This window comes from Anabas testudineus, chromosome 21, assembly GCF_900324465.2.
Source record: "Anabas testudineus chromosome 21, fAnaTes1.2, whole genome shotgun sequence".
NCBI lineage: Eukaryota > Metazoa > Chordata > Actinopteri > Anabantiformes > Anabantidae > Anabas > Anabas testudineus.
In genome coordinates this window covers 13,602,835-13,629,733 of record NC_046629.1, presented here as the reverse complement: position 1 = coordinate 13,629,733, position 26,899 = coordinate 13,602,835, and the positions used below count along the sequence as shown (strand labels likewise).

At 40.5% G+C, this 26,899-nt stretch overlaps 1 protein-coding gene across 2 annotated transcripts in view; it reads left to right on the top strand.

The window, feature by feature from the left end:
* Positions 1-26,899, top strand: part of tanc1b (tetratricopeptide repeat, ankyrin repeat and coiled-coil containing 1b) — an 88,438-nt gene that overhangs the window by 33,596 nt on the left and 27,943 nt on the right. For both annotated transcript variants that reach the window (XM_026376018.1, XM_026376017.1), the window contains exons 4-7: positions 1,042-1,143; positions 15,743-15,876; positions 18,012-18,201; positions 20,227-20,565. In XM_026376018.1, coding sequence (XP_026231803.1) covers positions 1,042-1,143; positions 15,743-15,876; positions 18,012-18,201; positions 20,227-20,565 — 765 coding nt within the window. The remainder of the gene's footprint in view (positions 1-1,041; positions 1,144-15,742; positions 15,877-18,011; positions 18,202-20,226; positions 20,566-26,899) is intronic.

The window sequence follows — 26,899 nt, the reverse complement described above, 5'->3', positions numbered from 1 at the left end:
TAATTTCCTATTTACACAGGAAAATATGGGCTACACGTAGAACACTTGAAATATGCACAACTAGTTGCTTGAGAGATGTTTTTGTTTCACTGCCTGCTATTTAGTCTAGTGTCTTTGCTGGATATCCTGCAAGTATAGCCAATTATAAAGCCACTCTCCAGATTAGTAGGCCTTTGCCATCACTCAAAGAAACAACCTCATTTTTAGCTGAAAAAGGCCATTTCTACCGTATATGTTGTAAACAACAGGGACAAATATTATTGCACACACAAACATGGATATTACGCCAGGAGGAGACGTGTCTCCTGTGATTTATCATAAAGTTCAACACGGGGAACAAGCATTCTGCGCGGAGCAGTGGGATTTTCTAATTCTGTCGCTGTGCGAGCAAAGGGAACAAAGCAGTCAGCCATCGTTGACTCCTCACCAAAGACAAAGGTCCTCGGAGAACTGTACTTTACTGCCGTCCCAGATACATCATCAGACTTGCAGCAGGACACAGCCAGGCATGTATTCGTCGATATGTATCTTTTGCAGCAATGAAAGAGTATTCCTAAAAAAGACTGTACGCAGAAAAGACTCTTGTTTTGCTGATCCCCAGCTGTGCAGTCATTTTTAAAGTTCAGTAAGAGGCTAATTGTTGTGGTTTCCTGCTGTAGTTTACATTCCCAGAGCTGGCTAGCACTGTTTTACTGGGAGTCTCCAGCCATACAGACAATACTCTGGGTTGTCAGACAGACCAGAGCTGCTATCAGTGCAGTGAGCTGTCTCTGTGTGTGTGTGTGTGTGTCTGTGTGTGTGTGTGTGTCTGCATTTGCGAATGTGTGTGAGTGCAGCCGAGCCTGTCCAACTAAGACACCGCTGCCTCTCATGCATAGTCCCATCTGGAACATGTTAATCCAGCGAGAACTCCCTCTCTCTGTGTTTCTCTCATTCTGTCGTCTTTTTAATTTTCTTTCGCCTCTGGATGTGCTTCTCACACTCTCCCTCTCTCTCTCTCTCTCCTTCTATTCTCCCCGCATCTTCATTTCTTGCTGGCAGGTCCAATCAGGAAGCCCAAATATGTGGAGAGTCCTCGTGTTCCTTCTGATGCCATCGTGTCAGCGCTGAGGAAGGTGGCTGATAAGGAGTCCACACACAATGGTGAGTTTTGCTTTTGGTTCACGATTCATTTGTGTGCTTTGGTTGTTGTAGACATTTGAAAATTTTAACTTGAGCTCAGTGGCTTAAGAGTGAAAAATGTGTATGATGTCAACACGAATCCACAACTTTACCTCCATACTGTGACCTCTTTATAGCTATATTACTCATTGTTATTGAAAGGTAACATTAGTTCCTGTATGAGTGATCCATTTTAAGAGCTATAGAATTTGAGCATTGTTCCTTGTCCCTTATACTAACACACAATACGCAAGTGATTACTTTAAAATGTGTTTCGATTAGAGACGAGTCAGTTGTTAACTGTATGTAAGTATTGGTTTTCTTTGATTACTGGACATATATTTCATGTTCCTCCAAGTTGTGTCACTGCTGCCTATTTAGTTTTGTGTTGAGAGTTGTTTATTTGTGTATATAAAGATAATCTTCTGCTTAACGCTGTGTTTTAATGTCGAACTGGGCAGGGTAGGGTCAAATTCCTCTCATAGGCTTAAGTGGACTTGTAGGATGTGTTATCTTTAACAAGAGGCAACACAGAAGGAGAGTCCTATGATTGTACATGGGTAACAGATGCAGTGCAGTCCAGTCACTGTTGATTGTTACATACCAGGGAAGAAGGGTGTGTCTGACATTCAGCTGGCATAGAGCAGAGCAGTGTTTCGGCTTCCACTGGGCTACAGCAGATAGTAGACACCAGATCTTTTTAACATTGGCACTGCCAGATTTTCTTTTTTTCTTATGACAGGTTGGTGTGTTGAAAACAAATTTTATGAACTGTGCTATTAGACAAAAAGGTTTGAGAGACCATGTTTTGATTTCTCGAAGTTTGAATATGGGCAGAATTTGTGTATTTGGGCAAGCAATTAGTACAGTGTGCCGCAGGTTGCACAAGCAACACCCCTCTGCCCATTCTCACCATAACTCAACACCTCTGTAGTATTATTCATCTGCAGACCTGAGATCCCCCTTGAGGCAAATTGTACATTAACATTCCTCTGCTGTCTCAGAAACACCTTTTTTTTATTAAGCATTCTCTCCGCTTTTCTTTGATTTTCAACATATTTAAAGAAAGAAGATATTAATTTGAGTGTACATAATGTAAAAGAAAATCTCAAACAAAATATGTGTTTATAGAAGGGCTCTTTTTTTGGTTAACACTACAGAGTTGTGCTCAGCACTGCCTCTTCTCTAATTTCATTTTAGTCTAAAATGACTTTTCATGCGATGTAACAGACTGAGGTGTATCACAACTGCATGACAGAACTCTTGACAAGGCTTTAGGAGAATTTTTTGTTGCCACAAAATGTAGAGAATCTGCTTGAGCCTTAAAAAACACGAACAATGCACAATAATTAAGCTAAGACTAGAATTTGAATTTTTCATTATGATTTTTTTCTGTTTTGCCTCTAAGTCACAGATCTGGACAGTTATGACAAATTAGTGAGATTCAGTTTACATTTCAAGTCAAGTCAAGTCAAGTCAAGAAGCTTTATTGTCATTCCAACCACATATAGCTGAAGCAGTACATAGTGAAATGAGACAACGTTTCTCCAGAACCATGGTGCTACATAAAACGGCAACAAGACAAACATGGGGCTGAGGACTGCTAAGTTGTCCTAGCAACACACATAAAGTGCATCCTGTGCAACCTAGTGCAAACAGTGCAAGAACACAAAGAAAAAGTGCAGACAGACGTCAGAAGACAGTGCAAAAACAGAACACAAAACACAAAACAGCAGCGACCAGTAGCGGAAATGAATACAATTTACAACTGAAAGATGGAAACATGTCGAATCTAGCGAGTGTGTGTGCTCAGTTCAGTTTGTTGTGTGTGTGTTGAGGAGCCTGATGGCTTGGGGGAAGAAACTGTTCAAAAGTCTGGTTGTGAGGGCCCGAATGCTCCGGAACCTCTTCCCTGATGGCAGAAGTGTGAAGATTGGGTGTGAGGGGTGGGTGGGGTCGTCCACAATGCAGGTAGCCTTGCGGATGCAGCGTGTGGTGTAAATGTCCGTGATGGAGGGGAGAGAGACTCCAATGATCTTTTCAGCTGTCCTCACTATCCGTTGTAGGGCCTTGCGATCCGAAACGGTGCAGTTCCCAAACCAGGCAGTGATGCAGCCGCTCAGGATGCTCTCAATGGTTCCCCTGTAAAATGTAGTCAAAATGGGGGGCGGCAGATGGGCTTTCCTCAGCTTCCTCAGGAAGTAGAGACGCTGCTGGGCCTTTTTGCTGATGGAGCGGGTGTTGAGTGACCAGGTGAGGTTCTCCTCCAGATGGACACCAAGAAATTTGGTGCTCTTGACGATCTCCACTGACGCTCCATCGATGTTCAGTGGAGAGTGGTCACTCTTTGCTCTTCTAAAGTCAACAACCATCTCTTTAGTTTTCCCAACGTTCAGAGACAGGTTGTTGGCCTTGCACCAGGCTGAGAGCTGATGTACCTCCTCTCTGTACGCTGACTCGTCGTTCTTGCTGATGAGACCCACCACAGTCGTGTCATCAGCGAACTTGATGATCTGATTCGAGCTGTGCATCGCTACACAGTCGTGAGTCAGCAAAGTGAACAGCAGTGGACTGAGCACACAGCCCTGTGGGGCCCCAGTGCTCAGCATGGTGGTGCTGGAGATGCTGTTCCCGATCCGGACTGACTGGGGTCTCCCAGTCAGGAAGTCCAGGATCCAGTTGCAGAGGGAGGTGGTCAGACCCAGTCGGCTCAGCTTCCCAATCAGCTGCTGGGGAATGATGGTGTTGAATGCTGAGCTGAAGTCTATGAACAGCATTCGCACATATGCGTCTTTGTTGTCCAGATGGCTGAGAGCCAGGTGGAGAGTAGTGGTGATGGCATCGTCCGTGGAACGGTTTGGACGATACGCAAACTGCAGCGGGTCCAGTGAGGGTGGAAGCTGGGACTTGATGTGCCTCATGACCAGCCTCTCGAAGCACTTCATGATGATGGGTGTGAGTGCAACAGGGCGGTAGTCGTTGAGGCAGGAGACAGTAGACGTCTTCGGCACCGGCACGATGGTCGTTGACTTGAGGCATGTAGGAACAACGGCGCTGCTCAGGGAGATGTTGAAGATGTCAGTGAAGACATCCACGAGCTGATCTGCGCATTCCCTGAGGACCCTGCCAGGAACGTTGTCAGGACCAGCAGCCTTCCGTGGGTTGATTCTGCGTAGAGTCTTCCTCACGTCGGCTGTGGAGAGACAGAGCACCTGATCATTTGGGGGAAGGGTGGATTTCCTAGCTACCGTGTTATTCTTTACCTGTACCTCAAATCGGGCGTAGAAGTCGTTCAGCACATCTGGGAGGGAGGCATCGCTAACACAGACGGGTGGAGTTGTCTTGTAGTTAGTGATCGCCTGGATGCCCTGCCACATGCGCCGGCTGTCTCCGCTGTCCTCAAAGTGGCCGTGGATCCTCCTGGCGTGCGCGCGCTTCGCCTCTCTGATGGCTCGGGACAGTTCAGCCCTTGCTGTTCTTAAGGCCGTCATGTCTCCTGCTCTGAAGGCGGAGTCCCTTGACTTCAGCAGCGCACGCACCCTAGCAGTCATCCACGGTTTCTGGTTGGAGCGTGTAGTGACGGTCTTGGAGATGGTCACATCATCAACACACTTGCTGATGTAGCTGGTCACTGATGATGTGTACTCCTCCAAGTTGACGGAATCACCGGTGGTTGCAGCCTCCCTGAACATGTCCCAGTCGGTGCACTCAAAGCAGTCCTGAAGAGCAGAGATGGCTCCTGCTGGCCAGGTCTTTACCTGCTTCAGAACCGGTTGGGAGCGTCGGACAAGTGGTCTGTATGCTGGAATTAGCATAACAGAGATGTGGTCTGAGTATCCGAGGTGGGGGCGTGGCTCCGCTCGGTACGCGCCGGGGATGTTGCTGTAAACACGATCCAGCGCGTTCTCCCCCCTCGTCGCAAAGTCCACATGCTGATGGAGTTTAGGGAGCACCAACTTGAGAATTTCTAGGATAATAGCACCAAATCCTATTTAGGACATTATTATTGCTTGTTTTTATAAGCAATATTGTTTTGTAATCCGGGTGGAGTCAAACGTTACATGGGACACGATGGATGGGGGCGAGGTTGGGGCATGAAATTACGTGGTTAGTGTTGTAAACATAACTCAAAAGAGCTTGCAAGACAAGCGGGCCCAAAACAACAGTCAACAAAACCGAATAAAACAGTGTTAACCTCTGTCCCAGTCCTCAGTTTTGCATACCTAACAAATGTGAAGCAAATTTTGGTTTGACTGTGGCTTAAAAGCAAAAGTCTCTGTCCTTGTGCAGCTCAAATACTGATTCATTATTACCACAGCTTGAAAAACAAACCTCTTTTTAAGGTCAAACAGTTACTTAAACATACATTTTATTGCTGCCTCATAAATAAATGTTAACAGATGAACCAAACTGTTCTACGTCTATTTTCCCACAGTTGGTATAGTTGGCAGGCGGGTTTACAATTGAGAAATTATTAGAATGAGCCAACCTACTTAACTCATTAAGTACAACTTGGCAATATATAAATTCTAGGGTAATGATAGCTAGTTGTGATAGCCTGGATAAGGAGTAGGACACCCTGCTCTCTCTGAACATTATTTTAAAACCCACCTGTTCTCCATGGCCTTTGACAACCTGTAAGATGTTGGGTTTGTTTGGTCTTGTCTTTAACTTGTTTTTTTCTAGTGAATTTTATTTTATGGTTTTTATTTATTGTGTTTGTTTTATGTCTGTTTATTCTTTTGTACAGTACTTTGGTCCACTGTGGTTGTTTTAAAGTGCTTTATACATAAAGCTGGATTGGATTGGACTGGATGGTTCCTCGAGAGCCACATCTCTGCTTGTTTTCCAACTATGCCTGCACGTACAGGTCTACTTCATTCACTCATCTCACCTGATCCAGATAATCTAAACAGAGAGAGGGGACCCAAAGATAGTCGGAAAACAAGCAGCACTGTGGTTCTCTAGGACCAGGTTGCCTAGCTTAAGTAGAGCTGACAGGCTTCTGAGCAAAAATGCCATGACTCTTTTCCTCTACCATGTGAGCAAATTCATAGGATTTGTATTTTATTTGACGTTTGACCCACCATTCAGTTAGATCTACTGCCTGAGTTTGGTGGTTCCCTGATGCATCAACTGAGTGAATTTGTATTCATGTGTGTCACACACTGCATGTGACAAGGACATATACAGTTTCCTTTTGTCAGCAAAAAGAAGTTTTTCAGTCTTTGTTTTCTCCTTCTTCTGAAAAGGTAAACAATGCTGACTTTTTGCCAACGTTTGAGACAGGATCAGATGGTTGTTTGACATTGCAGCTTTTGAAACAAGGTCAGCACCAGCCGTGAATGTTGTTAGAGCGCCGAAAGGAATCTGAGTTGGGAAATCTATTGAAAAGCCACAAATCAATTGAGTTCTTAGAAGTTGTAAAGGAGCTTTTTGTTGTGGGTGTGTTGAACTCTTTCTTGAATATCCAAAACCATGATTCGCATCTGAGTGCAACTAAGGGTACTTATGGGACTTCAGGCTGCACAAACTCTAAATTCTCCCTACGATGAATGTCATTTTAAGTTTTTTTTTTTTTTTTTTTTTAATGTGGAGTGAATTTTGTCTGTGTGTTTCATTTGGCTACGCTCAGATATGATTAAAGCCTGCATGTGGACTTTGAATGTATTCATTTATTCTTCTTTTGGGTTTGACTGTCAGCTTTCCAGTGCTCTGTGTTGTGGACAAGCAGGATGGGCTGTAAGCTAAGAAAAGAAACGTGCATTTGACCTACAGTAGAATTGTCACATGGTTCTGTCTTTGAGGAGGTATAGAGTGTCTTGTGCATGTGTGTGAATGCAATGTGTATTTTTATTTAGTCTTATATGTCCACAAGCACATTTATGTTTGTTTATGCATGCGTGTGCTTGCGTGCATTAGTGCTTTTGCAACAGGCGGTCAGCTGTCGTCCTGTCAAAATTGTTTCAGCTGTGCTCTCAGGGTTGTCTTTGTCAGTCAAGACTGAAGCTCTTGTTGTGTCCTTTGCCACAATTGTCTCTATTCTGCTCCCCCCACCCAATGCTACAACTCCACTGAGAACTGGGCCCAAACATTTAACACCTGTTTCTTCATATAGTGATTATATTGTCAATGCTGAAACTAGGGCTCCACATATTTGGGCTGACTTTACACTTGGCTGAGGTATTGCTATTGCTTCTGGAGTAGTAATCTGAACACTCGCTGTCAGCTTGCATGCAGTGTGTGCTACTCATTTGTTAACCATGTAGACTATATTATCCATGACATCCTTTGTGTTGTTTGTTTTGGCACAATACAGGGCAGGCTTAGCAGCATGCAGGGCTCAGTGCAACATGATGCGCGTCTATGTTGCTTTGCGCTAATTGGATAAATCTGATCTTTTTCTTAATTCCTGATGAAAAAATCAAATCAAACAGAAGCAATCTCATGCAAGATCCTGCAGCCACAGCTGGGTCTTGGCAGACAGCGTCCAAGGAATGTCTTCAAATGCAAATGTGGGAAACTATGGTGTCACTGGTGACCTCTTTTTGCACTGCGCAGTGTGATTTCTGACCAGGGAACTTTGTGTTGCATGTCATATTCCTCTCTATCTCTGTCTGCATCTCATCTGTCTGTTTGTATTTCTGCTGCTATTGTCAAATAAAGGGTAAAATGTCAGTACAGTAAATAATATTAGCTAACAGACATAATAAGCAATATGTCTTTTAGCTAATATTATGTTAAGAAAGGAAGACTGAGAGATATGAAAAATGATTTTCTTCCAATAAGAATGGATCAGTTATGTATAAAGTGCCTTCCTGTATTTCTGTTCCATTTATAGACTCAGGCCCACTTGTATCATCAAGGCATATTGTTACCAGCTTATAGGAGTCATGATATTTCTCCAACCTTCATCAGCCTTCATTCACTGTGTCTCCTGAAGGAAACCAGTAACTTTGAGATGAATGAGCTGTGATTTCTTTTAGGATGTTAAAAAAGATTAGTATTGTTGTTGATCCCTATTTTAGAACTGCTGGATGAAGTTTTTTTTTCTCTTTATATAATAATGCTTTCAATAATGAAATCTTCATTATTGTGTGCTCCTTTGTCTCTGGGGGATCCCTACAGCACAGTCACTGTCACCCACAGGGTTGACTCACTGCAGGAAGACCATTTAGTTCAGTTAGTAAAATGCTTAATGAAAAAACCTCAGTATCCTTCATTAGACCAACAATAATAACAGCAAGAGTACATGTAGGGCGTCAGTCAAACTATGATTATTATCTTTGTGTCATCCCCACCCCCCAACCCTTAATTTATCTGTATTTAATTTATTCAGTATTAATACCAGGCTCACCTCAGTGTGCTATAATGTTTTATTGGACACTCCACCTGTGCTCGCAGCAAAGGACATTTGTGGTTCTGACATTGGAATGTGCAATAAGCACTCAACATGCTTCAGGGGGCCACGTAACCTCATACCTCTGAACTTAAATGGTGAAGCAGGATGCATGTTCTCATCCAGGGTTCATTAGACAGGCTCCACTGTTGTGGTAATGAAACTCCAGCTGCTAATGAGCACTGGCTGGATTGTTTTCTCGACAGGGATGGAGCCAAAACAACTCTGTAGAGCCAGTCTGTTCTTGGTGTTCCCTGTCTTACTCCTGGTCCTCCTCCTTCTGTCTTCATTCTTCTATCAATGAACCATACGGCTGCTATTTCACACCTGGTCATAAACTTCCTCAGGCAGCACATAACGATGTTGTTTTGTTTTTGCCTTCATTTGCTGTACAGTTACTGGAATAACAAAGTGGTTCCAGCTACATCCTTGGTTTTTCTATATCTGCAGGGTAGTGCAAGATGTAGAGGACTAATCAGAGGCTGTATATAGCATTGGAGAGCTCATCTTCATTGGATAGCCATTTCACTTTATAACTGCCTTCCATCCAGATAAATGTAATAATATTTCAATGACAGAATTGCCGTTGCCCTACTGCCACGATTTTATCATGACCATTGTGGAATAGTAAATGTCATTTATGAAGTCCTAAACTGATTCATAAAGTTGTGTCAAGTGGAGAGCCAGTGCTGCTTTCACAGATGAAGTCATGTCAAGCCCATTCAAAGGGGACCAATTAATAAACTAGGTTAATCAAGATGAGAGTAGTTAATGAGAGCCATGAGAGCAATGATCTTGAAAAATCTTAATTGACTACATTAATCTGGATGGTTTTTCCTCCATTGTGAAATTACAGGACGTTTGTTAAAATAGACTTGTTTCCTTCATCAAACCGGATACAATGAGGTAGTTTGGTAGAAAGTTTAGCTGTAGCTCATCTGTTCACTTACTGGGCTTGCATTGGCCTATTATCCTTATAGCTTTTTAGCTTCTAGGTACACACAGGTTCCAATTATGTGTGCATCATTGTACAGTTCTCATTGACTAATCAATCCAATCAGCCAAGAAACTTTTAATTCTTCAGCAGTAGCTGAAATAAATAACCGAAAGATGCGGATTGAATTGTCACGTCTTACATTTCCTTGTACATGAGAAATTATAATTTGTGCATCTATCCAGTGGCCCTTCATCAAATGTCTTGTCTACTCATGATCAGTGACACATTGGCAAATGTAACACATCTGTCATCTAGTCACTATAGTTTTTATAAGAAACAGATACTGTATCTATGGATAATTAAAGCACTGCAAATGCCGGTACTTGTGATGGGTTGTACTGAAATAGTGCTTGGTTCACATCCAAACAAAGTTTGATATATGTGCTACTTGGCAGAACATAAATATAAGTAAGTTGGATGACTTAGTGGTAGTAAAGATGCATCCTGAGTAAGACACCTTACAACTGAAGAATAAACCTGCCCTCTATGGTGAACAACCTTTGTTATTTTGACACATTACAGAATCTCATACAATTTGATGTTGGGCTTTTTGATGCTACAATAATGTTTTAGTTATTGACCTACATTATGCTGATAATTATTTCTCCGTGAGAGAGAGAAAAAATGGAGCGCTTACGTGCATAAACTTATAAACCATACCATTAAAACAACTGCACACCTAATCTCGCAACTCGCCAGCAGGTCTGGCCAGTATTCAGCCCACCTTCACGTTATCTTGGGAGACAGGTAGGCCACTTGCTGTCAGAAGTGGTCAACTGCTGATAGCATTTTAAAGCACTGAACCATAGCAGCGTTCCTAAATGTTTTCCTTTTCAGGAATGCCCGACAGCTTGAGAAACTGGTACCCCTTAACTGACCTCTGTATATTTTCCTTACTTCTTTTTTCTCTGCTACTTTAGGATAGGATTGTCACCTGTTTTATGATTTACACCACTATGTTTGCTTTGTTTTCTCAAGTGTGCCATATCGCTGATTTAAAATTAATTGTCATCTCTTAATATTGCTCTATTTTACAGCTCTTTTGTCTGTTTATTGAAAAGAATGCGCACAGTACAAAACACTTGCACGTAACTGAGCCCAGACAAATAAAGAACAGGAGATAAAGCCATACTAACATTAGGTTCAGTTCAGAATTAATGCAATTACCATATGTCTATTGCTACCATAGAAAACACAAACACTGACCATGCTTCATAGACCACCCTTGCGAATAAAGAATAGTAGAGATATATTAGACTATTAGTTCCACAGACTAATACTGTATGCTGTCGCAAACAACAGTGTTACATTGCAGCAAAAATAAACACAATCATTTACTTTACATGACCTGAATGTAATAGTTTATGTACTGAACTATTAGGGGCCTTCGTTATTACCAAGTGTAAAATAATGATGTTTAACTGTTTAGCTATACTAGACAATAGCTCTGTTGTATGTTGTATGTGTAAAAGCAGAATGATTAGTGAGTCACACAGTATAGTCCAAATCCATTCAGAAGTGACTGACAAGCTAAAGCCAAAGCATTGTAATTAATAAAGCTACAGTACAATCACGTGTACTGCATACACTATATTTTTATTCAGAAATCTATTAACAGTTAAGGAAATTTACCAGTACAGTGAGGATTTTGTGTCTAGCAGCGGGTTCAGCAGTGCCTCCAATGTGTGTTGTAGGTACAGTGTGTTGATTTACGGGAGCACCACTGGCTGAAGATAATGTTATTGATGTGGCCTATGAGCCTTAGTGCAGGCTTGTAAGTGCTTTTTGTGTCACATACTTTATGTGAGCCTTTCATTCAGTATTGGTCCATCTGTGTCCATGCCTTGAGCTTCTTTTACAGTCCCAGCTCAGGTTCAGGTCTACTAAGTGGTCCTTAGAGGGCAGTGGGTTTGTTGTTTAGTGATGAAGTGATCCTGTCAAAGCCTTGTAATAAAGGCCTGGTTGATGGATTTAATCAGATTTAACCCCATACCAACGATTTAATTATTTTTTATATTGTTTCATTTCACCCAAACAGAAAATGAGCTAAATACTGTTTACATAATGGCTTCAAAATGTTAGTTGTTAGTTAATGTCAGAAAAACACTTGCATTCTATAATTTTCTCTCTATGTGATTGAAATATTAGTGCAATGTGTGATGCCGTTCTGTTCACAGTTTTGTAATCTTCATGACATGATAAACTACGATAAACTCACATAATCCAAAAACAATGTGTCACAGTCTGCTAATGTATGTTGGCCATAAATGTGTGATGTGTAAGGTGCCCCTTTTTAAAGACCTTGGACCAATTCCCATTATCTGTGTCTACTAAAAGTTGATGAAAATGGCATTATGTTTGAACCACAAGTGGTACTGAACAAAGATTATATCTGTCCACAATTGAATTTAACAACTTAATTTTCATTATGAACGTAAATCTCAGTTATATTGCTCTTTCAGCTTATGATGTTACTGATTTAGGTCAGTAAGATAAGTTATTTTTTGTCTTTTGTTCCTAAACAGATTTGTATGTTTGCACTCATGACCTTGAACCTCAATGACAGAAAATCTGATAAAGAGAATAATGTAAGGCAGTGTCGGAAAAATTCATCACACCAGCGATGCCAACAGTCCTTTTTTTTCTAGTTTTTAAGATTTTGTGCAATTTTTGGTGAGAAATACTTGAGATGAGATTTCTTTCTTTAATCAAGAGCATAGTTTTTCAATTTGAGAGCATACTTTAATGCTCTCAAAACCCTTCCCTCACACTCAGAGTGTCTCTGCTCGTGCTCAGATTTGCTCTGCTCATGTTGACTGTTTTTGTGCTCTGAGATTTACTGTTCCTCGCACAGATTTCCTGTGCTCCCGCTTTCTCCTTGTACTCATCTGCTGCTGCACACTCAAAACATTTGCTATCAGAATTTTGTGCTCACACTTGGAAATTGTGCGTGAACGAACTGTGACGACATTGTAAAAAATCACCAGCCAACAGAATTCTACCTGTAAATGATCAATCACATAATGAGGGAGGGGCCGAACGAGGACGTTAACAGAAGGTGAGATTTGTGCAGGCTCGCTGTTAACTTGAAGCACATTGAGACAGGAAATCTGTGCGAGGAACAGTAAATTTTGAGAGCACAAATGCAGTCTTCAACATGAGCCCGTGCAGAGACACTTTGAATGCAATGAAGGATTTTGAGAGAAAGCATTAAATTATGCTCTCAAATTGAAAAACTATGTTCTTGATTAAAGAAAGAAATCTCATCCCATAATACTTTACAGGATTATATTGCTGTGTGATGACTAATGTGTGTTATAATCCAATGACCCTGAATTTCTAAAATCATTGTCATCTGCAATCAGGCCTCATCTTTGCATCACTGACGTTAAACGGCTTGTCTCAAGCGTTTACATGAGCAGGGGAACATTGCATGTAAAGAACTGAATTTCATTTTTTGACTGTATTTCTAATGGAGAAAAGTCAGTGCAATTGAAGCAGCTATTATGTATTAGTTTAGCACTGAGTATCTTGTTTCTGAGTAGACAAAAGCGTCAGTTTATTCAGCATGAAACCTTTGGGTGGATTCAATTCTCTGATTCTTTTTAGGCCCATAGAATATTTCAGTTTCTCAAAAGTAAAGGCAAGTGCTTTTCTAAGAGGTGTTGCAACCGATTGAAAGACAGTGCCAACATGAAAACGCACTTGCATCAGAAACCAGGCAACCCATCGGGCAGATGTCAAAGAGGTAACGTAAATATTCTGCACAGCCTCAACTTGTAGATATGTGCTTGTCTGGCATTACTTAGAACGCAAGTATCTTGTCTAACACATTTTGTTCTTGGCTGAGGGACGAAGAAACATTACTAACATGTGCCAAGCCATAATGGCTAATTCTGTTTTGTACAGATGTCTGTAATAAATTGCTGGCATGCTTTATTCTTCCTTTACTAAATTACTCTTGTAGTTATAGTAGCACCAGCTGAGAGCATTTCAATCATGACCAGCATAAGTTTTCAAGGAAATTCAAGAGCTGCTGGTGTTCTTAAATTAGTTTTGAATTACTTCTCATCATGTGTGCAATCTGCTTGATTAGGCATGTTTTGTAAGTCTGAATAAAATTTCAGCTACTTTTCAACAGCGGGACAATCATTGCGGTTGCAGTTGCAGGTTGAAATGGATAATACATGCACTGGCAGAAGTACCATGCATAAGCAAACTGTAGTTGTTCAGTGTAATCTGCTACAATTAGTAGCTCGGGTAGAAATGTGGGGTTATGCAATTGGTTATTTTGCATGACCACCAACTCCACCTGTTTGCATGTGAAACATCCTTCAGCAAAACACGTGAATGAGTTTATTAGTCACAGTCCGTGTGTATCTGTTCAAATTGATATTTGCCATGTGTTGTTTCTATTATGTCATTCAGTTTTGGTAATAGTGTTTGTACTCCATCCATGAACTAGTTGGTCAAATTAAGTTGGAGCTGTCTTCTTTTTCACCTGATGACATGTTACATTTGCACAAAAACTCAATAAATGTACTTCGACAAAGATATAGAAACTACCTGACAATGCATAGTAGCAGCAGCTGATTAACATACGGCAGCTGTTATACCTTTAGTATGACAAGATCTAATCGAGGCTCTCATAAGGAACTACACATATTACATTTAGGGCTCAGCAGTAGACAAACATGTTGCCCCAAATAACTACTTAACAGCAGCTGCAGACATAATGAGACAGCACAAACTCATTTGAGAAAGAAAACACAAATATAGATTAAGAAATTGCATTATATCTGGATAAGTGGTTGGCACAATGCCTTACAGCATAAAGGCAATCAAATGTATAAAGGGTTAAAAGTTAAAGAGTGAAAAGAGGGCTTATTTTGTTACGGAGAAGATGATGATGACTCATGGAGGGAAGCAGGGCAAGGTTTTGATGATTTTTTAAAGCAGGGTCTTCTTTTAATGGTGTATGCTATAAAACGTCATTGTCTCATTTCACTCACTGAGCATTTGCTACTCTCCTCTATTGTTCTCTTGTATACTTGATATTGCATGACCCATTGTTTTACCGTTTTGGAATAAGAAATATTAATTTACATCTGTATATTGACATAGGCATGAGATAACAAAACAGTACAGTATGTATGTATGAGACCTGCGATTGATTTCAGTGGGACTTAGCTACATTGTGCTGTTGGACTTTTGCTTGTATTTAATCTGATTCACTGTCAGCATCATTAATAACCATGGAAGAAACGGGGTATAGGAGGAAATGAAGAAGAGAAGGAAAAGGTGCTGAAAGAAAGTTGTATAATAAGCTTTTGTACCTCGGACAGACTCTCTCCCTCTTTCTTCCTTCTCTTCTTCTCTCTCTTTCCCTCTGTTTGTCAGTCAAACCTATTCTCTATGGGGATACTTTAACTATCTTCATTAGTTTACCACATATTTGAATTGCTACATATGTGTATAATTAAAGAATATGCTTTTAATTTCAGCACAGGTAGTGTCTCACAGTGTCTTACCTTCTGTGGCTTTAGAATATGGCCAAAGACAGTGCATAAACATATAGCATATAATGTTACATATATATAGGAGTGTAAGCCTCTGCCTTATTGAAGGCACCCCAGTCTTTAAATGGAGGTCTAACCAAGTGTTAAGGTTTGTGCATCAAGACTGCAGTCTATTTAAGCTGTGTTGGAGAAAGTCCATGTCCACTCATTGATATTCATAGGCTCTATGAGTGAGAGCTGTAAACAACCAGAAAGCCATGGAATTGGCACTCAAGGCGACAGTTTTTACCTCCTTAACAATGATGGACATTCACGTGTATTCAGGCTCTTTTGAAGACACACACATACTCGCACTCATGCCATCTCCCCCACCATACTCTCTCTCTCTCTCTCTCTCTCTTGCTCTTCTTTCTCTCCCTTTTCCGGATCTGCACCACATCAGCAGCAGCTGGAGAGTGCAGCATAGCATTTCAGAGCAGAGCTGAGAAGGGCAGGGCAGGCAGAGTGGCCCTGTGTGGGCCATCCAGAGAGAGGGAATCTGCCCGCTAACGTTAAGCATTTCTTTATACCTCCTCTCTCTCTCTCTCTCTCTCACACTCACACTCTCTCTCTCCCTCTCACTCTCTCATCTCTTTCTTTATTCCTCTCTTTCTCTCTCGTCTCTAGAGCTGCAAGCAGAGAAACAGCCAAGCTCCACCTCCCCTGCCACCCAGGAACTGATGACAAGGCTTGGCTTTTTACTGGGAGAAGGGATCCCGGGTTCGGCACGCATACCTATGGACGACAAGAATGAAAAGAAGGTATTTCATTTTCTCCCTCCCCTCCAACTCCCTCCCTTTTGCAACAGCAGCTGCTGCCACCACAGTACTGCAGCACACAGATAGAGAGATAGAGACGAGAGAGAAAGGATGAGAGGAGGAGGGAGTTGTTACAGAAGAATGGATTTTTGTGTTGCAGCTTGATGAAGTTTTTCCCCTGTGCATTGTTTTTCTGTATGGGGATTTAGGAAGCACCTCTGGGAATTATTTTTTGGCATAACAAACAACGGTAACTGTCAACCTGTTTTGTCTTAGATGTTGAAGATGTTCTAAAGAAAGTACCATATTTAAAATTGGTTGCATGTGGTTTGATTTCAGTGCAAGAATTCCAGTGTGGTGTGTTAGTCTCCCAGTAACTTGAGCGCTATTCCAGGGGTTCTTGAGTATGTAACAAGAGTGTCTGAGCCTGGTCCAGAAATAGTAATGTTAAGTCAGACCCTGAGTTTGTTGGACTCTACTAATTAAGCGAAGTCTGTGTGAAGAACAGACTCCAGCAACCTACATTCCTCTCATTCATCTCATGTCTTGGACATCGCCAATCCGAGGAATGTGAAAGAGGCTTACAAAGTATTTTATTTAGTTATATGTCAAAAGAAGATACAGGCAGTAGAGCAGCATTAATGCTTTTTTACCTTGTGGTTGTAGGTTTGTTTTCAAAGCTCAGATGGAGAGGAGCACATTATTGTCATCTGCCAGCAATTAGCTTTTCCTCCATACTACTGTTTTACAGCGTGTCTTTAACAGAGCATGCTGTTTTTACCTCTACCTTACAGTAAATTATTAACTGCCAGTAAGCTGTTTGGCTCTTGCTGTGATTTGTTAGGTGGCATAAGCTGTGGGCTGTAGCCTCAGGCTGGAAGTTGCAGAGCACAGGGTACTGACATATAAACAGGTGGGAAGTAGAAACAGGAAATGTCATGTTGTTAAAAACTAGCATTCCACACAAATTGTTAATGATGCTGCCGGCAATATGGCATCCTCCCTGTTCTGAAGAGTGTATTCTATCAATATGCCAATGTATAAACATATAGACTGTTGCTGTCTAAAGGTCGAGACATATCATTTTAAGAATTAGACATGGCTAATGTATTTCAAAGTAAGCACTGTACCAAATGGAGTAAGGAATTATTTTACAGATTTTAGTGCCAGAGCATCATGCAACATGTGGCAGAGGATTTAAAACAGGTAAAGAATGTGCAGCAGTGGTTTGCGATGTTTTGTTGAGTTGGTGGATTTGAGAATTCCTCACATGAATGGATTACAGGCTGCTTATGGACATTGTTTGGTGTCATTGTCTTTTAAGTTAGTGTTCGAATTAAAAGGATTCCACTGGTTGGAAAAATAAAGTTAATGTTAATGGAACAAGTTGAGGGAGGATTTGGTTTAAACCAATAGTCAGGCTCAGTCGCTGTGGTGTCTGACTGAAGGCTTTGGTTTCTTTTTACTCTGTGATAGAATCAGGATAAAGTTGAAGGAAGATGGGGAAACAGGACAAACCAGCTTTAATTTGAATTTGTAAGGTTGTCAGTTAGCTCAAACAAAGACTTGGCTGTTGTATGGTTGTCAGACAGGCTTAAAGACATGAGAAAGGTATCTATTGTGTCACGACAAAGTTGTGAGCTTTTCCCTTTTGAAATTCTGTTTGGGCCTACAGTATTTTAGTTCCTTCAGGCTTGAATGTGTAATTTTCAAGCCTTGCTCCATTTATAATGCTCAGGTCTTTCGGCTTGTGTGCCAGGCTCACGTAGGAAAAGCTCCTGCATGCTTTATGCTTGTAAATGTTTATTTGTGAGGCCAGGAAAAGCTCCTGTATGCTTTATGCTTGTAAATGTTTATTTGTGAGGGCATTTGCTGCATTGATTTCACGTGGTCCAGGTCAAATAGGCAATTAAATGTTATCAAATTATTTAAAGCCTTCTCATTTCTCCTTCCAAATAAGGTGGAGAAATTATTGCTGCATTAATGTTGCATTTATTGCTGCTCACGCAGAAAAAATGTGAACATGTTGCCAGCAGAGAGTTTATATTGAGTTAACTTCATATTTCATTGACGTGTTTGATTAGTAGAGCACATTCTTGATGTACCTTAGCATTTTTCTCTATCTTCCTTCTCCCCAGTGCTCTGTGACGAGCCAGGGCATCAGCCCCTGCTCTACACTAACTAGCAGCACGGCGTCTCCCAGCACCGACAGCCCATGTTCGACACTCAACAGCACAACCAGCCGCCCCACTCTCAGCCGCTCCAGCCCCTGTGGAACCATCACAAGCCCCAGCTCCACTCTTGAGAGCAAGGACAGTGGGATAATTGGTGAGATATAACCAACTCCTTAATCATGCCAACTTATCAGCTTGTATAGTGGAACAAAATGGGGCGGGGGGGTGCACAGTCCTTAATACTGCTGGAAAACAGTGCACAGAGAATCAATAGCTTACCTAGTAGCATGTGTAGCCAACATAAGAGCAATGAAAAACAGCTCCAACCAATTTCTCATTTACCACAGTCAGCTTAACACTGACTTCATCAGTTGCTTGGTTTAATAAAGACACATGTTCTTACAAAGCCCATGCTGCCCCCCAGTAATCATTTTTCTTTATTTTGAATTTTATCCTGCACATTACCATCATCAACATATATTCCTCAACACACACTCACTGTTTTATTGTTTCCCGCCACCAGCCGCAACTACACTATTCTTTGTAAAATTTGACCAGAAAGTTGCACCTGCATGGTGTAAGACATCTGTCATTCTGTTAACGCTGCTGGGACTGAATTGCATTTGTGTCAGATTATGTTCATCCTCTGCAAGGTGTCAGCTATTAGATTTGTATAGAGCTGTTCCAGCATGAGGCAGAATTGAGATGACAGTTGCCACAGTCTGACATTGTACTGTATCTCTAGTAATAGCCCTGTAAGACATCTTGGGATTTACAGAAGCTGACAGAGAGACGATGTCCATTTGTGTATTAATCCGTCTGTGGTTTTTCACTCACACAGTTTCTATTGGCTATAGCTCTTTTAAGGCCCTTCGTGTTTGTAGTATGGATTCAGTACAGAGTGTTACAGCTGTCTGATGCTGCAGTTGTCCTCAGTTGAACTTGAAGTAATTAATTTCTGAAGGAATTGGTAGCTTTTAGGAAATGGGTTATTTATTTAAAAGACATGATAATTCTGCAGTAGAAGGCAATGCATGTCAAAGTAATAAAGACAAAAAGCAAGAACTAGGATTTCCAATAGTGCAGACTTGTGATTACTATGAGTCAGTTATTTTGCCTGCCTAGAGCAATACCATCACAAGTTACTAAATATTTTATGGAAACTATGATATAGTATCTTCCAGCATGGAGCATCAATGTGCTGTCACCCAGCACGAAACATGCAGTCTTGCAGCATGTGCTGTTGTCCATTTTATTGCTTCTGTCAAATTGAAATTTTGTTCGACCTAAAGCACCTGATCCTTAAATGCGGTCATAAAAAAAACGAGGTTATGTTTTGTCCACTAGTCAGATTTTATCGTGTGATTAAATTGTTCTCTTAGATTGTTTTTGCAAATTAATTTGGTTTTGTACTGAACTAAAACTTCTTAAATTGGGAAGATTTTGTGACGTGTTACATAAGCAAAAAGCTCGCAGATGAGTTTCTACAGGAGGTACTCGGAGGAGCACTCCAATGTTAACCCTAACATAATGGCATAATGATAACCCTGGCAAAATGCTGACTTTGCAATTTAGTCATTTTTCACATAATTCAAAACTAAAGAAATACATTTATTATATTAATTCAATAGCACTAATCATGATGATTGCCAGCGCCATGTTTGGAGACAGCCTAGATGATGGCTGTCATTAATGGCATCATATTTTTACAGGTAATCAATGAAGGTCGGAAGGATGACGCAAGATGTTATGGCAACATTAAATCCAGATTAGAACCGTGTGATGCAAACACAGCCAGCTGGCCAGTCAGTTCCAGTCCTCTGACTGTGCTGATGTTTCTGTATCCAGCTGCCTGTCATTGGGTTGGACGGGGGGAGGATTAAAGGACTTCTCATGCAAATAAAAAAAATATTTTAACTTACAATTTACAAAAGGCAGTGTACATTAGATTGGCACTCTTTCTTTACATTTTTGTAATGTGTGAGTTTTTTTTCCTATTTCAACATCTGGTTGTTGCTTAAATAAGATTTAAACTAATGATCCTTGAAGAAAACAAAACATTACAGGGGTCTGTAACAACAAAGAACATACGTTCACATTTCTCATCTGTTTCCTCTTCCACCTGTTTTACTTCCCCTCACCTGCTTCAATTCCTGGCTGTGTTTTTATCGTTCCCCAGCTACCATCACTAGTTCTTCAGAAAATGACGACCGCAGTGGCTCCAGCTTGGAGTGGAGTAAAGATGGCAGCCTAAGAGGCAGTGGACGCCATGGCCTTGCACAGAGCGTGCGGGCAGACACCTGCTCTCCTGTGGCTGAAGAAGACTCGAGCAGTGCCACAGCAACACCAACTGACACCCCAAGCAGGACTGATCAGCAGCAGCAGCAGCACCAGTCCAGCACATCAGCAGGAGTATCAGGGCCACCACAGCTTCCAGGTCACTCACCTGAGGGACCCATTTCATACCCACCACAGACAACTTCATCCCTTGTAATGCCAAGGCCGAACTCAGTAGCAGGTAAGAGCCTTTAGTGTTTGAGCTTTTGAAGTCTGGATGTCTTTCTGAACATATGAGTGAAAGGAATGGTTCTGTCTATCTTTTACTCTGTGCTTTGATATAGAGGTACATAAAACATTTTACCTCTTGTAGCTTACTAGAATTTGTAAGAAAGAAAAGGCCAGGAAAACTGTGTGCTCTGGTGTCTTATTGCATTGCATTACCAGTCAGTCCAAGATTGTGACAAGTGGCGTGTCATTTCTAGTCCAAGCAAGTCACAGACATAGATGGGATAAAAATGGGAAGTCAGTATTTTTCAGACGACGGGTTGTGCTTTTCAAAAAGGAACTGAGTATCAAGGCAGAAGTCAAGAATTGGGCAGCTGTTGTGTGTAGTGCCTTGGCCCTGCCTGTTATGTTGGACCTAAGCACAAGTCACTGTCTGACTGATCTGTTCTGCATTCCTGCTTGGAACCTCCCTGTTAGGGCTCAGCTCTCCATATCCACACAGCTGTCACAGTTGTTGGTATCCCTCGCTACCCCCTTTTCCCTCTCTTTTTTTCCCCCTTTTCCATTCCCAGGTCTCCCTCATACTTCCTCCCTCTGTTTTGCTGTTTCTGCTTTTGACCTTGGTCCTGTTGTTGTAACAGATACAGTCATAAGTTTTATATATATCATTAAAAACTAAGCAGTTTAAGGGATCATCAAGTAGAAATAACAGTAACACAGTATAAATATAAAGGGTATGACTTAAGTGTTGCTTTAGCAGTTGTGAACTAGACAGTGAGTAGTACAGTATGTATAAAGTAAAGTACTTTAAAACGATGAAGAAAAAAAAGGTGGAGAATTTATGGAAGGGAGGGAAAAAGGAGCAAACCAAACAAAAGAAAATGCAGCGTTTATAGAACAACATTGCTTTGCATTGTACAAATAGAGATTAAGACAGAAGAGGTGGGCTGAGCAGACCTGGAGAAAGAAGCATAAAAACATAAGTGCAGGTCAGACAAGTAGCTAAGACAGAGGTGAGTGAAAGTCAAAAAACATACAGGACAGACTGAGTTTACAAACATCAGAATCCAACAAACAGTAACAGCAGTAATATATAAGTAATAATATACTGTATAATGAAGTTTTTATGTAGCTTTTACCTAGATGCATCATCTTGTCCTTGCACTTTTTGCTTTGACTATTGGTGTCAAAGGGAAGAAAGAAATAGTGGATACTAGAAATACCAAACAAACAAATGGTTGGTAGCCTTGAACACATGTCATGCTCACAGTATGTACACATATATAGCTTATGTACAGTGAGAAGGAAAAGTATGCAAACAAGGTTTTAGCTGATGTACAGACATTCTCACATTCTAAAAACTTTTTTGATACCCTTGGGAATTCATCTTCCCCTCAATCACTGCAAGCTGACCAGGCCCTGATGCATCAAAGCAGGCCCAAATCATTATGTCTCCTCCACAACTGGGGTGAAGTTTTCATGATATGCAGTGACCTTTTTTATACCAGATGTAGTGCTGTGTGTTGTTTCCAAATAGTTCAATATAGTTTCATCAGTCCACAAAACATTTTGCCAGTACTGCTGCGGGGTGTCAATGTGCTCTTTGGCAAACTTCAAGGATACAGCAATTTTCTTGTTAATAAGCTGCAGATTCCTTCATGGTGTCCTGCCATAGACACCCTGTTTGTTGAAAGTTTTAACTACTGTAGACCCATGAACACAGATGTTAGCCAGTTCCAATGATTCCTTCACATCTTTGGCTGTCACTCTGGGTTTTCTTGGTAGAGTAGCCACGGTCCCAAAGTGTCTCCATTTGTAGATTGTTTGCCAACTGTAGACTGGTGAACCCTTTCCAGCTTTATGTAAATCAACAATTCTTTATCGTAGATCCTCTGAAAGCTCCTTTTGTCGAGGCATGGCTCACATAAGTGTAGCCTTTTGTGCTGAGCAAACTTAAAAAGTAGTTCTTTTTGTCAGTCAAAGTAGCTCTAGTCCACACCTCCAAACTAATTTTCTTACCAAGACTCCAGGTATGTTAGCCTGTGCGGTTTTTATGGTTGTTCTCAATAAAGACATGAAAGATCAGAAGTTTCTTTGTGTTATTATTTTAGGCACATTATATTTGGTATTATTCTTATCTTAGATAAAGATCAGAAAACGTTTATGACAACTAAACGCAGAAACTGCATGTCACATACTATTTACTGCTGTTGATCAACAATTGCTATGAACCATTTAATCTCTTTATAAGATTTTGCTAAACTGTTTAGAGACCATTGTGTTGTTCAGTGAGTCCATACTCATGTACATCTCACCATTGATTCAACTAATATAAAGTTAAACAGGGCTGAGACACACTTTGGATCATAAAGCTTACAAACCAGGAAATATTTGACTGTTTATGTGTGTTGGTTTGTGTGCAAGCATCAGAGTGCTTGTCTCTGCTATAAGAGTTTATGGGCTGATGTCATAGTTATGCAGCTTTGCCCTCTAGAGAGCTGCAGAATTCACATCTCAGATTTTATGCTGTGTGAAAAAAACCCTGGGAGAGAACATCAAGGACATGGTGATACAGTTTAATTTATGGCCTAAACCAATCTGTGTTGGTGACACAGTGTGCCAGGGACAGGGCTTTTATTCATGGAAACTGTTTTCAGTTTTTAAAAAATTATTGTAAAGAAGCAATTACTGAAGAAGGAAGGGGTAAAATGAAAGATATGCCACTGGTGTGGCTTTGTATGCCAGCATGTAGGATAATAAGGTGTCTGCTGTGAGTTTACCTATACTTTCTAAGTAGACATTAACTAAGAACATAGAAACATGAAATTAATATAATGACTTGATTTTATTGCAGTATAATGATGCAAATTTACTTAAAAATGCAGAGAGTTGACCCACACAGGTATTACCATGTTTTTAATAAAGACATACCTGTCTTCAGCTGTGTTAAGATCATTGCAAAAGGGTTTTCTAATGAAACGCAGTAATAATGTTTGCTAATTATATGTCTGTGTACATTTATGTAAATATTCCTCTAAAACTACATTACTCATTTACAATATTTTCAACGTCTACTGTATTTCTGATCGATAAGATGTTATAAAATCTGCTTTTCTTTCAAAATCATGGTAATGTGTCTGGTAGTGCAGCTCATTGACTCACATTTCTAACGCACTGCTGTCAAGCATCCCAATGAGCTAAACTTCAACAAAAATAGGGCCAGTAGCAACTTAAGTTTTATTCCACATGTGGCTGAGATGGAAGATGAGTTTCACTGGTGGATTTATGTGCAGTCTGCAGTGATGGTGCAGTTATACTGGAGGTTTAGGATGATGGGGGAGCTGGGTATGAAGATCAAACCCAAAAGACACAATGGATTTTGTCCATCTGTCTGATGTTGGTCAATAAGTGTCTAGAGCTTTGTATGAAGAAGGAATGTCAGCATATTAAAGAGAATTGTCATTTGCAACACGTTATTGAACACACACGCACTCTCATACTGTGGCTAGCTTCTCCCTGGGCTGCTGTGGGAACTCAACCAGCACTGTGTGGAGCAGGCACGTGATGTGGCAAGTTGCACAAATGTTGGCACACACCACCTGTCACAGCAGACAGAGCTGGATTCAGATGCCGTTTTAGAGGCAGTTTGTAATTGTATTACATTAAATGAAAGCATTAAATGGTAACCTAAGGAACTATCTTGACTACAATTAGAAAATATTTTATTCCATATCCAGTAAGGAAGCATTTTAAGATGTCACAAAGACAACACCATCAGACCCCCCAGACATTTATCGTTCATTTAATATCTAAATATACCCAGTTTTAAAGATTATAGATAACTACTTGTAAGGATTATGTTGGATATATAGAGAAACGGAGTGTGTGTGTGTGCGTGTATGTGTGTGTACCTCTATGGGAAAATCTTTTACTTGTTCTCTCTGTAAGCATTTAACCTCTCATTACAGTGCAATGCAGTCATTTTTCTTCAGCCCAGTATTAAAAGCCTGCTGAGACAGCTCTCGGCTAACAAAGAGCATTTCTTGTTTATAATTTGCTGCTTTTACAGCGAATTAGCTTGACACAGAGTGTTTTATTGATTGTTATCTGATTCAAGTCTTATTTGTTTTCAAGGATGCAACAAATGGCAGTTGAATTCAGTAACTTTCAGTAACTACACAAGACTTTAGATGGTTAGCTTTGTATGAAGAAGACAGAACATACACAAAATTAGTTAAAATGAGTTCTCTAAAAATAAGATATTTTGAGCAAACTGTACCATGGTTTGGTCTAAAGTAATGTTAGACCAAAAAAACAATGTTTAGACATAATCAGAGGTTATTAGAACATATTATAGTATATAGTTTATGTTATCATACAGTTAAAGATTATCAAATTGTTTAAATGCCAACAGTAACCAACAAAGAGAATTTAAATAATTTTTAGTCTTCTAAAATGTGTTTCATGATGATGATTTCAGATGTAACAGTGCAGTCCTTACATTGCAGCCTAAGCAGCAGTAATAAACAGCAGCAAGGTAGTGGCTCAGATGCTTTTATTGGGTTTTTTTTTTTCCCACTCCAGCATTTTATGATATGCAAATAAATTTTGTGCTTGTTTGCATATTAGATTTAGCCAGTGCAGACGTTCTTCAAGACATTAAAAACACTATTTAAAATCTTTTGCCCACACTGACACTCTGAAATGTGAGATGATGCGTCTTAAAACACTGTGTTTGCTCTGTAAAATGGTGACAGTTCTTTGTCTTTGTCTCGGACTCTTGGCTCTTTACTCTTCATTATGCTCAGGTAATAAGAATTCTATTTTTGAGTCGTTTGAGTTAAGCTTTTTATGGAGGCTTACAGAATCAAAGGGCCACATTAGTTCTAGTGACTGGAATTCCATGGTTTTGAAATTTTAGCTTGAGCTGCTTGTGGTTAGGTCGCTCATATGGGGAGACTGAGGTAGGGTCAGTGTGGCTGAGGAATTGTGCTACAGTGCATGTTTAGCTATTCAGCAGAGCTTTGTGGTCTGAGCCATGGTGAGGTACAGTACACACACATTGTTTGTTTGTACTCCAAAGTCCTCTGTTCCTCTGGCAGAAGCCATGTAATGGATCCAAGTTTCTTTGTTAGACTGTGACCTAAGTCTGTGGACCGTTGACAAGCAAATTCTTGGACATATTGTTCCCTCATCAAAACCTCGACAAGGTAGGGTCTGAGTCCAGCTCACATCTGTGTTTTATTAGAAAAACTGAAGTCATCTTCACCTGGTCCACATACAGTCTGTGACTCAAGCATGCTTACAAAGGTCATCTAGTAATTTTCCCAAATTACAAAAAAGTCATGTCTCCCGAAATGGTGCAGCACTGCTGCTCTAAGACTAGTTATGGCTGTTTAAATTCAATTTGCTGTAGTCTCTGTGTAGTACTGGAGCAGGGAGGCATGACATAACTGTGATTTCCTTCCTTGTAGTTTTAAAAACTATTGTCTGTCTCTTTTACCAACCGGTTTGAAGATTCCTGCATGTTGAAACTGTTTTGTGATGTCTTCAGGTAGCCATGCTGTTTACTTCAGCCTCTCTGGCTTTATACTGAAAATTGATCTGCTCAGACCAGAGATTGAAAAGAAAGCAAAAAAGAAAACAGATACACATTCACATCCACCAGCTCTCTCAAAAGGTCACGGTGACATCTTTTAAAAATGTCAATTTTCAGACAATTGTTGCTGTCTCTGTCAAAGCAGGAGGAAAATAAATCCATTGGATAGATCAATCTGCTTGAGTTTTGAACTGTTTAAAATTCTGCTCAGCTGCTCACGGTTGACAGATCAGAGCTTGCCAAGTTTCCAATCTCAAAGGATAGTGTGTTTATTTAACGACTCTCTGCAACAACAGAGCTAGTTGTCTACGTTTGATTGACACCTCCTCACTATTGAGACATTGTTGTGACCTCCCTTAGGTGGATTTGTAATAACTCTGGAGATAACGTCTTAAGTAGCACCATCATTAGATAAACCCTTCACTGTATTTTTGTTTGCTCTAATTGCAGTAACACATAAACCAAGAAGGGGAACTGGGCAAATATTATAACTCTTCATTATTAGCATATGTGCATTGTCATTGTGAGCATCATAGTGTGTTGACAGTTACATTTAGCTATTGGAGTATTATTGTTTAACATAGGGTTTGTTTTAAACAGTTTGACTTTTACAACTACAATTGTACAATTACAATTGAGTAAGACTCATACCTTGTATGAGTCTTACTCTAAAAACTACCTTTTACTCTTACTCATACATTGCCACATGATGGTTACAATGAAGCTGCAACTTGAGAAGCCAAGAAGG